Source organism: Gastrolobium bilobum, unplaced genomic scaffold (genome assembly GCF_033153095.1).
Source record: "Gastrolobium bilobum isolate Gb01-03AN ecotype WA unplaced genomic scaffold, APGP_CSIRO_Gbil_v1 utg41735, whole genome shotgun sequence".
NCBI lineage: Eukaryota > Viridiplantae > Streptophyta > Magnoliopsida > Fabales > Fabaceae > Gastrolobium > Gastrolobium bilobum.
Genome location: NW_026895730.1, coordinates 71700 through 85348, shown reverse-complemented (window position 1 = coordinate 85348; position 13649 = coordinate 71700). Strand labels below are relative to the sequence as shown.

At 33.7% G+C, this 13649-nt stretch overlaps 2 protein-coding genes across 3 annotated transcripts; one reads left to right on the top strand and one right to left on the bottom strand.

Moving 5' to 3' along the window:
* Window positions 1-5216: 5216 nt before the first annotated feature.
* On the top strand, window positions 5217-7504 carry LOC133294885 (probable peroxygenase 4). 2 transcript variants are annotated; one of them, XM_061493644.1, is made up of 6 exons: window positions 5217-5306; window positions 5426-5545; window positions 5690-5775; window positions 6858-6952; window positions 7069-7194; window positions 7309-7504. In XM_061493644.1, exons 1-6 carry the CDS (start codon window positions 5267-5269, stop codon window positions 7454-7456), a joined length of 615 nt encoding a protein of 204 aa, XP_061349628.1. In that variant the 5' UTR covers window positions 5217-5266; the 3' UTR covers window positions 7457-7504. The 2 variants fall into 2 exon arrangements, with proteins under 2 accessions (XP_061349628.1, XP_061349635.1); XM_061493651.1 differs by having other exon boundaries at window positions 5267-5307; window positions 5475-5545.
* Window positions 7505-7753: 249 nt separating this feature from the next.
* On the bottom strand, window positions 7754-10137 carry LOC133294839 (uncharacterized mitochondrial protein AtMg00810-like). Its single transcript, XM_061493597.1, has 2 exons — window positions 8997-10137; window positions 7754-7770 (listed from the first exon to the last, which is right to left on the bottom strand). Exons 1-2 carry the CDS (start codon window positions 10135-10137, stop codon window positions 7754-7756), a joined length of 1158 nt encoding a protein of 385 aa, XP_061349581.1.
* Between the last annotated feature and the right edge of the window lie 3512 nt (window positions 10138-13649).

The window sequence follows — 13649 nt, the reverse complement described above, 5'->3', positions numbered from 1 at the left end:
TTGACTTATATAAGTTATGTACCTGCAATACTAATATTATCCCAGTTATGTACTATGTAGGAAATTTTGATTTGATAGCTAGAGATGTCGTTTACCGAACCTGAAACACCAATATAATATACATTATGTGTTTGTTTGTTCCTTTATTGGACAATAATGTATAATTCATTATTTTTTATATGAAAAAAATTTATATTTATATTTATATTATATATTATTTTTTTCAGCTATTTGAATATATTTATAATTTTTTTAATATAAATTACAGATTTATATATAATCACCGGGTCATGCAATTCAACCAGTGACCCACTGGTTGAACCAATGACCCAGTGACTTGGTACCTTGACCGGGCCGGTTTTAATAACATTGATTTTTTTGTCAACTCTCTCTCCTCCTTTATCTATCTCTTTCTCTCTCTTAAAATAACACAATTTACATCCTTTAAGACGACACACATTTTTCCCTATATATATATATATATATATATATATATATATATAGGAGAATGATATTGTGACAACCAAGTTGTGTTACTACCAAGTGACTACCAATCAATCTCACCGTTAGATCGATTATGTTGATCCAACGGTTATATTTATTTCCATCTTTGTATGGTCATGATTCCCCATATTTAAAGTGAAAGAATTAAATATGGAAAATCATAACCATACAAAGGTGAAAATAAATATAAAGTATAATATATATGGTCAGGATCATTTTACACCAGTATAAGTTACACTCTCAATCTTGTCCATTGATCCTACTTATATCTTAGGGTTCAAATTTTTTAGTAATGTGAGTCATTAGATAGAAGTTGATCAATGATCAAGATTGAGTGTAAGATCTAACTCTTATACTGCTATAAGAATGTCATACCATATATATATAGGGTAAAGCTATCATCATGTAACATAATCTAAACAATTTTTCCTACTCAAACAAAAATGAATGTGAGTCCCATACATGTAATAAAAACAAAAAATGCTGGTGCAGAAACCAATGGGTCAGTAGGTAAAATTTTTTATATCATGTTACATAGTATTCATTTTCCCCATATATATATATATGAAAAATTAAAAATTCAGTCACTGGAAAGTCCAGTGCACTAAGTTCTCATGCAAGAACTTAGTGATATAAATATTATAATGGTATTCTTCAGGTGTTCTTCCGAGAGAACATAGTTATAAATTTTACTATAATTGTGTTCTCGCGGAAAAATTTAGTGCACTGGACCGAATTTTACATCCAGTCACTGTACACTCACTAAACCCAAATATATATATATATATATATATATATATATATATATATATATATATATCGGGAGAGATCTTTTGACTCCAGAGTAAGATTTACAAGTCTTACTCTTCATCTCAACCATTGATTTCCGTTCATCTAACAGTTATCTATAATAATTAATTAATTATTAATTTCAAATAAATAATAACCCTTAGATGGACGGAAATTAATGGTTGAAATGGAGAGTAAGACTTGTAAATCTTACTCTTGAGTCAAAAGATCTCTTCCCTATATATATATATATATATATATATATATATATATATATATATATATATATATATATATATATATTCAGACGTAGAGTAAAGTATATGCAAAATTTAGTTGTTTCTTATATGAAGTCATGTACTTACCTTAGTTATGTCTGTTACTTTTTCACTTAAGTTTCTTTGAGACTTCACTCGGAACATAAACATTACCATGCAATTTTCATAACCGCCCCATAGGGGAATATAATGTTTTTAGTTTTTTTTTTCATAGGTATTGTTAGAAAATAATATAAACAATTAAAAAGGTCCACATTCGATGACTTAAAATTTTGGGTTGAATTAATTCTTTAAAAGTGTTTTCACCTATTTAAATGAGGATAATTTTTTTGGTAAACACTCTGCTTACCAACTATATCATCACTTGTGGTTTTGTTTTTAGAGCTTTTTACAGCAACTTTAGTAATCTCCCAATAACCTTGTCAACAGAAATTTCTCGTAATCTTCCAGTTTATTTCATTTAATGACAGCATAAGTATTGTCTATGTAGGATAACCTTAATATTATCTAGTTGTAATGGCCTCAATACCTGTACCTCCAAAGAGGACGGTTGGCAAGATACCTACGCATAGCAGGCCCTACTTCAATGCTGTCAAGTGAGTCAAACGCCTCATCAAACTCCTCCTCTTTAATAGTTCCTCCTAACCCAAGTAACTCCTCAGCCGACATCTCACTAAACTTAACCATAACTGAGGAAAGGAAGCAGAAGCAAGAAATAAGATACCACCCTTAAGAGAAAGGAGCGAAGAACAGCGTACCTGTAACTAAAGAGTTTCTGAAAGAAGGAAGAAAAAAAGGAGTCCTAACCACCAGAAGTCCTTACACAGGAACAACAGAACCAGAGAAGGTGCAGCAAGAAGTAAAACCTTTAAGCCCAATGGAAGTTGCGAAGATTAACACAAGCGAAAAAGGAGGAAGTTGAGTATGAACAACACCAGAGGGTGACGAAGGTGGCAGAGAAAGTTTTTTAAATTTTGAAAGAAGTGAGTAAGAACAAGGATAACGTTCTTATAAGAGAAGAAAGACTATTCATCAACGTACACGTGGAGGGTCAATCAAGGGTGATCGCCAGATCGTGACAACCGTCAAGCGACAAGTGGCCCTAAAGGAGGACCCTAAGGTAATTTCGGGGAGACAAGACGAGGCTCACGTCGCAATTAATGCGCCGTACTGCGCAACGAAGGGTTTCGTGCAGTTATTGCAATGGCGAAACTGCCATCATTACAACCCTTCGAAAACCGCAAAAAAGTTAACCGTCACTAACTGCCATCATTACAACCCTTTGAAAACCGTAAAAGTTAACCGTTACTTTTGAGTGTACAACCCATACCAAGTGACACGAACCAGGCATCCCACGGCACTCCCACGAGTAAGAACGCCTCATTAACCGTGAGCTCATGCTGATAATTATATGACGCCCAGAGAACAATCGTGACATCAAACCGGTCAGACAACCTATTAACTGGCCATGACCTAGTTCAGCTGATGCCTCAAGGTTAGCCCTATAAACAGCCTCGCCTTGGTCAGGCGTTCATGACAACCTATCTTGGCACAAAGCAATGCTTGCTACCAAGCTGGGGGGCTCCTGTTCCGGATGGCTTAACCACACCTGAAGCCCAAGGGCCTTGTAACGCAGATGGCCCAGTTTCAGAGCCCCAAACAGCCCGAGCCCAGTACCCCAAGTTATATACACGTCAGCCCTACCAGTTGGCCCTAGATGCATGCCCCAAGGCAGCTCGCCTCCCAAGGTAAGACACCAAAATGTCTTACCTTGGAACCCCCATATGCTCTGTGGATCGCCCAGAGACCATAAGTGGAAACCGCCCTGCTGCCGCATGCTGACACCGCCCAAGAGCAGACCCTGCGTCGCGGCAGCGCCAGGCTTGTCAGCTCCTCACAACGAATCCCCAGGAGCGTTGACCTCCAATACGTAAGCCCTAACGGATTAAACTCCTGGACTCCTATAAATACCACCCTTGGGCACAAGGGAAAGATCCATCTTTTATGTACTGTTATTATGCCCATTTACTTCTCAGTTATACACTTACTATCTGTCTGTCATTAATATCATCTTGCTACCTCTTGAAATATTACCTCCTAGCCTGGTCTTTACCTCCGCTAAAGGTATCATCCATATAGCGACATTACCCCCAAAGGTACATAGTGGGCTTGTTGTATCGAACGAACGGTACAATACCATTATGAAATTTCCTTTTATAAGGCTTACTGTTGACAATAACAGTAATGTCAACCCATGTCCCCTTTTTTTTTTTTGGGTTCTTTCTAACATTCTCGGTGAGTGCTATCACGTACGTTAAGTTGCTATGCTGTGATATGTTGATATGTGCCAATTAAATGAAATTATTTTCTAATTCCAGTAGGATGAAAAAAATTATCTTATCCTATCAATGAAAACCAACAAAGTGAATGAATAGCTTATAGGTAGTTTTACATACATAAAATTATTTATAGGTAATAAATTTCATGATCTAAAATTTGCTTTTTTTGTAAATTGACTTTATTTTTTTAAGTAATAATTATTAATAAAAATAATTAATATATTATTATTAATAAAAAATTATTCATAATTTTTTAGTTATCCGTATAAGATATGATATATATTATCTGAAAAATATTTCTCTAATTAATGCAGATAAATTATCTGTATTTACTTCAAAAACGACGTCGTTTTGGGATTGAAAGATTATAAAATTATAATTATAAAGACTATAATAATCTTAAAATAAATTAAAATTATAAAAACATCATAATTTTTGTCCAAAACAATATCGTATTGGGCTTACTGCAGATAACCTATCTGCAGTAACTAACCGTGAGAAAAGCGAACCCATATATTATAGCTTAAGCCTTCACTAAAGGAAAGTTTTTTAAATACCAAACTTTTGTTTCGTCTTAAATTTAAATTCATTATATTTGTTAGTTGTCACTTTTGCAGCATCAAATTAAGACGAAGTGGACAACTCTACTAAAAACATAAAAACAAAATAAATACCATTTCCACAATATAAGATTAAAATATATAGCTGATCTAACGGTGATATATACAGCTGTTAGCTTGAGTAGAAGAAACAGCAAAATAAAAAAGATTGGATGAACACGCCTCTAAATAACAGGTCGATCGGTGGTATCTATCCTTCACGGTATGCTTTCCCATACCTATATTTTATCAATTTTATGCCTACATATTTTTTTATGTGTATTTTATCTATCACTCTTTATTATCATAAGATTAGAATCTTAAATTTGATTTAACGGTAGAGTGATAAATAAGATAAATATGAAAACAAAATAAGTAGAAAATTTATCCCATATATATATATATATTAACATTTCCCATTACGGATATAAAATTATTTTCAATAATCTCAAACAATATTATTTTAAATTTTGGAAAAAAATTAAGATATTTCAATAAAATAAAATTCATGATATAGGAGTAAAACAAATTTTTAAAATATCCTTATTTTTTTTTTCTAAACTCCGAGATAATATCATCTTGGATTTGCAATAAATAATTGTATCTTATATCACACAAGAAACATTTTTTCATATTATATATTATATATGTCTATAAATATGTATAACCCCAAATCCATCTATCTTCTTATAGCTTAATTCGTAAAAGCTCTTCTACTTCTGAATTTGCTTCCTTTTGGATTCAGCATTCTATCCACATGGCTTCTTCTCCACCCTCAGAAAGCAAAAAACTAGAGGGTATGCCATAATTATGTCTTATTTTCATTCCTTTTATTTTTGTTTCCTTTTTTTTATCCTTTGTAGCCATTATCTCTTCCATTTCCACTTTGATGTTCTTAAAATCAATGAACATGCAGTAGTAGTTGGTGATATTGGGGAGAAACCCATTCCACTTCATGAAAACGTTCTACAGAAGCATGCTGCATTCTTTGATTTGAATAAAGATGGTGTTATTTACCCATGGGAGACTTATAAAGGTTTTTCTATGTTTTTCCTTTCCTTTTTAATGTTATAAATTTTCCTTCATATATATACATGTATGCAGAAAAAAAAAAGCTGTTCTCTATTGTTAACAGTTTTTTAGTTTATCACATATATTGGTAACTTTTGATAAATTACAGGGCTGCGTGAAATCGGAAGTGGGGTCTTGTTGTCCACTGGTGTTGCTCTTTTCATCAATTTGGGTCTCAGTCAGAGCACTCGCCCTGTACCTCTCTTTCTCCTTTTATTCCTTTAAAACTTTTATTTTCTTACTTTTGTCTTTTGTAATTATTCAGTAAAATTTTATATAATTTAAGTTATTCATAAGATGTGGTAGCTCAGTTGGCGCATGGGAGCTGAGCAGGTGGGTAGAGAGCATGTGTTCGAATACTCCCAGTACCACATTTGGGAGGGGTTTAAAGCCTTAATCCTGGACTCGCCCCGAATCGAATTAGTTGCGAAGCGATGAACCGATTGAAATATTTCCAAAAAAATTATTCATAAGACCAAGTTACAATTTTACTTTAAGATAGAAAAAAAATATCAAAACAATATATTACTAGCTTCTCCGTCAAGCAAGATAATCTCTCGATTTTATTAGCATTTACATGACTTTCTTAAAGGTTGGTTTACCTATAGAAAATTACATTCGATGGTTACGTGACACATTTTAGGGTGATTGAAGTGAAAATGATGTTGCATAAATTATAAATTATTGCCGACCACTAAAATATCTTTCTTTTGTCCATATTGAAAAATCTTATCCACCGAAGGAAATTATGGAAATTAAATTGTTGACTTAAACAAATAACTAAAAACGAGAAGCACAAAAATTGTACACCTATGAAGCGCCCGACATTTTAAATAGAGTTCAAGGGTTACGTGGCTTGTATTTCGAGTTTCAACTAGTAGATTTATTAGATTACGATTACAATTTTATTGAGTTTAATATAAATATTTGAGATATCTTATGTTTCTTTGCAAAATTGATAAGTATTATAAGTTTAGCTTTATGTTTTTGTTAAATTATTGAATACTAAATATAATTGCTTATAAGTTTAATATACACCGTACACAAAATGAATAAGATCTGGCCATTGACTCATATACCGACTTATATATTGCTTTTAATTTCACCAAAAACCTCTAATGATATTCATATATGAGATCATAATTACGATAAATTTTCTTTACGAAATGAGTGGTGAAATTTTATCTTTTATAAAATGCAATTAACATGAACTTCTATAAAAAAAAAAAATGTATGTTTTCCCTGTTACCGCTAATTATCCTATTATTGTGGTGTAGGGAAAGTTTCCATCTCTACTTTTTCCAATTGAAGTTAAGAATATCCAACTCGCGAAACATGGCAGTGACACCGGAGTCTATGATACCGAAGGAAGGTAGTTGTTTACACATTCCATATAACTATATATTTATGTATTTCATTTAAGTACTTTAAAACTATTATTTGCTTTTCATTACCATTACCGTTACTTTACTAGCATACTTGTTCTAGGTTTGTTCCTTCAAAATTTGAAGAAATTTTCACCAAACATGCACATACACATCCAAATGCTTTAACATATGATGAGCTGAAGGAGATGTTAAAGGCAAACAGAGAGCCTAAAGATATAAAAGGAAGGTAGGTTTGTGATATCTATTATATGGAATCACATTCTTTACCACTATTAATTAATATTCTTTTCCCTGTGGAAAATTTATAACCATTAAAGTGTTGCAACCATTTGATGCACAGGATTGGTAGCATGGCTGAATGGAAACTCCTTTTCAAACTTGCCAAAGACAAGAGTGGCTTGCTGCAGAAAGAAACAATCCGAGGTGTTTATGATGGAAGCTTGTTTGAATTACTGAAAATACAACACTCCGCAGACAAAAAGAAGTAATTCAACCTTGATTTTATCATAGTTTATTTGTATAGAAAAATATGTAAAAACGCAGAAGTTGTTCAAGGTACCATAGTCGTTGATTGTTCAAGAATATATGTTCTTATTACATTCGAATTTCCAACTTTCTTTGTTTAAGATCATCAAGAATTTGTTTAAATGTATATTTCATCTATCATGTAATTTGGAATTTATCCAAAAAGTCTATGCATATAAAAATAAAATGAGAATTTCAAGATGACCTTTGAATTTCAAGAATGAGATTTCGATCTTAAAAAAATAATTTTAAAAAGACCTTTAACATTCATTATACCCTGATTAAAATTGAAAAAGAATAAACCAAATACCATAATATAAAAATCCGTCACTGCTATTTCTCTGTATTTACGAGTTTATTGGTACAATACAACAGAGTTGCCACTTCAACATTTGGATTTTTCTTTTTAAATCCAAATGAGGTGTTGTCACATGGCATTCTCCCCTCCTACTTTTGGATCACATAAAATGGAAAAGCTTATAAAAATAAGTTGATGCGTGATTGGTCAATAAACTCTCATCGCTTCTCATCCAAACACCACATATGAGAGATATCAAATGTAATCAGTCACTACTCACTTCAACTCCTTGCAAATTATCCTATACAATATAAATTTTAGCAAAATATTTTAAATTTGAAGCATTATAACATGTCAACAAGCATACAAGCTAAACTTAACTTTGACCCTGACCACATGGAGGCAACTTTCTGTGTTATGTCTTGTGCAATAATACTATTATCAGTGTTATGTGTGTTTGGAGTCTATTAGCAATTATCTTTGTAATCAGCTTGTAAATCACATTGTAAATTCAGGTGTGTCATTTTTAGGAATAAGGCATAAGAGAGTTTTATTGATATCCCTTACCAAAAGCAGGTTCCTAAATATGTCCTCAACTAGCTTTTGTCGTTAAGTTTCCGTTAATCTTCCATTAGGACTGAAAGAAGATTGCGTGAAAGACAACTATGCATGGGGCTTTGAAGGGACTCATGGAAAATCGTTTTCCTCACCTCTTCAGCAGAGGGACATCTTTTAAGGCTATCCCTTGCTTGTAACGTTGGAAAAGCTCCATATATAAGAGGGTAGCTTTATGGAAGTTTTTTTTTTTTTTTTCAAATGTAGCTTTTCAAAAAATAAAATAAAAAAACACACACAACAATATTCACAAGTTGGTCAGCCTCTCCTATGATATCCAAGTTCCTTATTCATGAAGGGAATCGATTCTATTTCTTCTGTTATTTGACAGGCCCTATAACTGGTGCTCACACACACACACAAATATATAGGCAAATATCTGAATATACCTCTATTCTATAACTGATTCTGCCAAGCCATTTTACAAGAGTTACATTGTGCTATTTATAAGCAATAGCAAATGATTAAGAGTGATAATGACTAACATAGAAAATCTAAAACATATTAATTGTCTACTAACAAATACCTAGGGACACACCTCTTCACCATAAACCTTTCATTTTCTGTTTTTCTTTTATTTAATTTAAAACTTATCCAACAAAACTCCCCCATAAGCTTTAAATTCTTCGACCATCCTTCATCCCAATCTTCTTCTTGAAATTTTCTAACAGCAACGTTGGCAACATCTATATGCTTACTCCTCTCATGGTTGACCGAGTTCTTTGCTAACTCGATTGCAGACCTATTGTCAACCCGGATCTCGGTTGGGTCGACTTGTTCTTGCTTTAGTTTACTCAATAGATTTCTCAGCCACATTGCGTGACAAACGCACCAAGATGCAACAACGTACTCGGCTTCGCATGTAGATAAAGTCACAATGGGTTCCTTCTTTGGCACCCACGTGAATGCCGTGTTTCCCATGAAAAACACATAGCCAGCCGTGCTCTTCCTGTCATCAACATCTCCACACCAATCGCTATCTGAATATCCCACCAGCTTGTACTTGTCTGACTTCGAATAATGAAGTCCTTGCGAGATTGTTCCTTGAACATATCTCAATATCCTCTTTGCCGCCTTCCAATGTGTGTAGCTCGAATCTTCCATGAACCGGCTTATAATCCCAACACTTAGACACAAGTCTGGCCTCGTACAAGTTAAATACCTCAAACATTCTACTAGACTCCGGTAATTACTCGGATCAACTTTTTCTCCTCCGTCATACTTCAAAAGTTTTAAGTCGGGTTTCATAGGAGTTGAAACCGGATTGCAATCTATCATTTTGAACCTCTTCAGGATATCTTTTGCATAACCTTCTTGAGATACGAAGATCCCGAATTTGTCTTGTCTGACTTCCAGACCAAGGAAGTACCTCATCAGATCGAGATCCGTCATCTCGAACTCTTTTGTCATTTTCTTCTTGAAGTCTTGTATCATCCCTTCATCATTTCCCAAGAGGATTAGATCATCAACATATAAAGCAACCAGTAAAATATTACCTTCTTTCTTCTTCACATACATGGCATGTTCATATGGACATTGCTCAAATCTGTCCTTCTTGAAATAAGAATCAATACGGGTATTCCAAGCTTGCGGTGCCTGCTTCAGCCCATACAAAGCCTTCTTCAGCCTTAACACTTTTCTTTCTTGTTCGACTTTCATGAAACCTGGAGGTTGTTCGAGATATACCTCCTCCTCAAGTACACCATTTAAGAACGCTGATTTCACATCCATCTGATAGATCAGCCATCTAAGCTGGGCTGCATGTGAGATCAACAACCTGATTGTCTCCATCCTCACCCATCCTCACTACGGGTGCAAACACCTCATCATAGTCTATTCCAGCTTTCTGCTTGTACCCCTTTGCTACTAGCCGGGCTTTGAATCGCTCAATCTCCCCTTTAGCATTCATCTTCTTCTTATATACCCACTTCACACCGATGGGCCGACTTCCTTTTGGTAGCTCGTCTAACTCCCATGTCTTATTCCGCTCAATAGCTTTTATCTCTTCTTCCATGGCAGATTGCCATTTTTCATTTCGGACAACTTCTTCAAAGCTTAAATCCTCAGAATCTGCTAAGAAGCAAACGAGATGTGCTTCGTTAGTTGAGTCATACAAGTCTTGCAAGCTTCTCATTCTCGGTTGTCTCTGCTCTTCTTCATCATCAGAGACTTCAGGATTTGTCGGGATATGGGTCGAAGGTTGTAATATCCCAGAAAAAATAGTAACAATAAAATTAATAATAATAATAATAATAATAGTGTGTACCCTTATGTATGGTGTTAAAGACATTGATTGCTAATAATGTGTCATAATTTGACTTTAAATTAATTAGTGGTGGTTTTAGTTGTAACGTTCAACAGTTATGGTTGGTTATCATTTAATTAGTAAATGCCATCAATTATTTTTATTTAATTTTGTAACCATTGATATATTAATAATAGTTAAAATAATTATGATGACAATTGATATTACTTGCAGTTTAAATAATTGAAATAAGTATGATGACTTTTGATATTACCGTAATGAATGTCTCAATTACAAAACTTCAGCTATAAATAGGGGCTTAGCCTAACCAAACAAATCACTTCCAATCCTCAGCATTTCTCCATTTCTCTTCTCCTCTTGTCCTCTACTTTCTCTCTTCTTACTTCAAATTTATTTTATTTTATTATTATTTTTCTTTGGTTACCAATCGTTTTCTTCCCCAAATCACTTTTCTTCCAGAAGGTAGCCAACACGGAGACCAAGTAATCCTAATCCCTAGGTATTTGTAGGTTATCTCTTTTATATGAAATTTGGGCATAATCCTTATATGTAATCCTAATCAATAGAGAGTCAAGGGTTAGCTTTATATGAATTTTTGATGTAATCTTGATGCTTAGGGCACTATAGTTGTGTTTTCTATTAAATTTATTAGATGTGATTCTAATCTTCATGGAATAATCAATTAATTTATTTGAAATTTATGTAATCCTAATCCCTAGTTACCTAGGTGCTCTTAGGTTAGTTTTATATGAAATTTGTTGGGTATAATCCTAATGCTTTAGAAATAATAGATTAACTTTTATAATAAATTTTGTCTAATGTTATCCTGATCCATAGTTTTAGATGAAATTTGGTATACGTAATCCTCTAGGTAATCGTAGGATAATTTTATATTAAATTTGTTAAATGTAATCTTAATCCTTGGGGAATTTTAGGATGCTTTCATATATTATATGTAACCCTTAGGGTATTTAAATTAAATTATTTTAACCTCTAGAAATTAATTGAATTAATTATTGGACTTTGGCTTTACTCTAATAGATGTGAATATTTGAATTCTGATTTGGAAAATTATGATATGATGATTGAATTTGGGTTTTACTCTTTGAATTATGATTTGGAAAATTATGATATGATGATCGGATTTGGGTTTTGCTCTGGTAGATGTTGAATATGAAAATTATTATATTATTGGATAATAGATTTGAAAATTATGATGGATTTGGAAATTATGATATTATTGAAAAATTGAATTTGGAAATTATACTCTTGATTAAATTGATGTGGAAATCATGAAAACTATTTGACAATTATGAGAATCGTGACAAGATTGAATTGATTGTGTGTGATTGTAATAAATAATAGTGGGAAGATAGCTTTTGGGATAGTACTGATGGGACGTAAATTCGTTCTCATCTAGGCCTATTTTGATGGCGAAATACCGCACGTTCCCTCATCTGATGCACAACTTCAGCATGAAAATAACTTATTTTACACATTTGTGATAAAAACACAGTGGGAAAACGTATGGTAACGTATTCCTTTAAAATATATTAAAAGGGGAACAGACTGAGACGCATTTAATGCACCTGCTCCACTCATTTAATGCCTCTGTACACTTTGCAGGTAACGTGGATTTAAAGTCTTCTAAAAGCAGAGGCGGTGCACCAACTGAGCAGCAGGAAACGTGAAGAGCATAGAATCAAGAGTTCTCATTGGCTGAAAAAGAAAGCAAGGCATGGGAAGGACTTCAAACAACGGCTAATCATCACCAAATCCTGTTCCATTCAGCAGTCTGCGCAATTTCCATACTCTGCTGCCACAATCCCGTCCCCTCATTCAAGCAACCAGCTCACAAGAATTTACAAGATTGTCACTCCTCTTCCATCTATAAATAGGACGACCCACACACAAAAACATCATCGAATCCTGGAGGGTTTAAAGTCCAAAAGGAAGAGATTACCTAGTAGTAGTAGTTAGTAGCTTAGTTTTATTTTAAGTTGTAACTGTAGTCAATTAACAACCCATCTTCTCTTCTATGTATCAACCCTTAAGACTCCTCACGAGCATCAGACCATCTTTCTCCATTTTTTGTTTCTTTTGTAAACTATCTTTTGAATTAATATAAGTGTTTTTCTCTTCGTTCCATTCGTTATCTCTTAACTGAATCTCGGGTCTATGGGATTTCAGTTTGGAATATTTTTGTTTAAACTATCAGCCATGAGCTGAACTATCTGTGGAACAGATAAACTGTAAAACTCTTAAAGAACTGTTTTCGAAACTCTTGACTGAAGCTTTTTGGATTTCTTTGGCTAAGTAAGCTATATTCATTGTGTATCAATGGAAATTGAACACATACTGAGAAAGGAACTTCCTTAAGGAAGGGATTTCAGACAGCTTAGCCATTGGGGGAAGGTAGTGTCATGGCAAAAACACTACTGGTCACCTTAGGAATAAGGGGCCAACTCGTCCATTTTAAGGTTCTGTACTAAGCACCTGTTGGAGTCAAGGGAGCCATAGGAATATGGAAACTTGTGAGCCATCTAGTCCATGAGCTGAGGATTCATAGTTGGCAGATAAGAAACTGGGACAAAGCCAAAAAGTGCTAGGTCTTGAGCAGAGAAAACAGCTATTTAAGAATGGAGCAGTGAATCTGTTCCTTATGTTAAACTGTTTTAAAACCACCATCATGTTGTCTCTTGATTATAGTTATTTCTGTTTTAGTAGTTTTTACTTTATTTAATATTGTATCTATCAAGCTCCAATGATTACTATTTCACCTTCTTTTAAACAGGGAGGATCACATACACAACGCAGCGAGTAATTGTTTGCCATCAGATTGAACCTACTGTTCCTGAGGAACGTTGTCAAGACAGTAGAGAACGTTTGATCAGACAGTTCATTTACTAACTTTTCTTTACATTTTCATTCTTTATAAAATAGTGTAAGATAATAATTAGGATTATATCCTCGTGAG

Coding starts and splice junctions, on each gene's coding strand:
- LOC133294885 (XM_061493644.1), top strand. CDS start 5,267: ATGGCTTCTTCTCCACCCTCAGAAAGCAAAAAACTAGAGG. Junction 5,546..5,689: donor CCCATGGGAGACTTATAAAG/GTTTTTCTATGT, acceptor GATAAATTACAG/GGCTGCGTGAAATCGGAAGT. Junction 5,776..6,857: donor TCAGTCAGAGCACTCGCCCT/GTACCTCTCTTT, acceptor ATTGTGGTGTAG/GGAAAGTTTCCATCTCTACT.
- LOC133294839 (XM_061493597.1), bottom strand. CDS start 10,137: ATGGATGTGAAATCAGCGTTCTTAAATGGTGTACTTGAGGAGGAGGTA.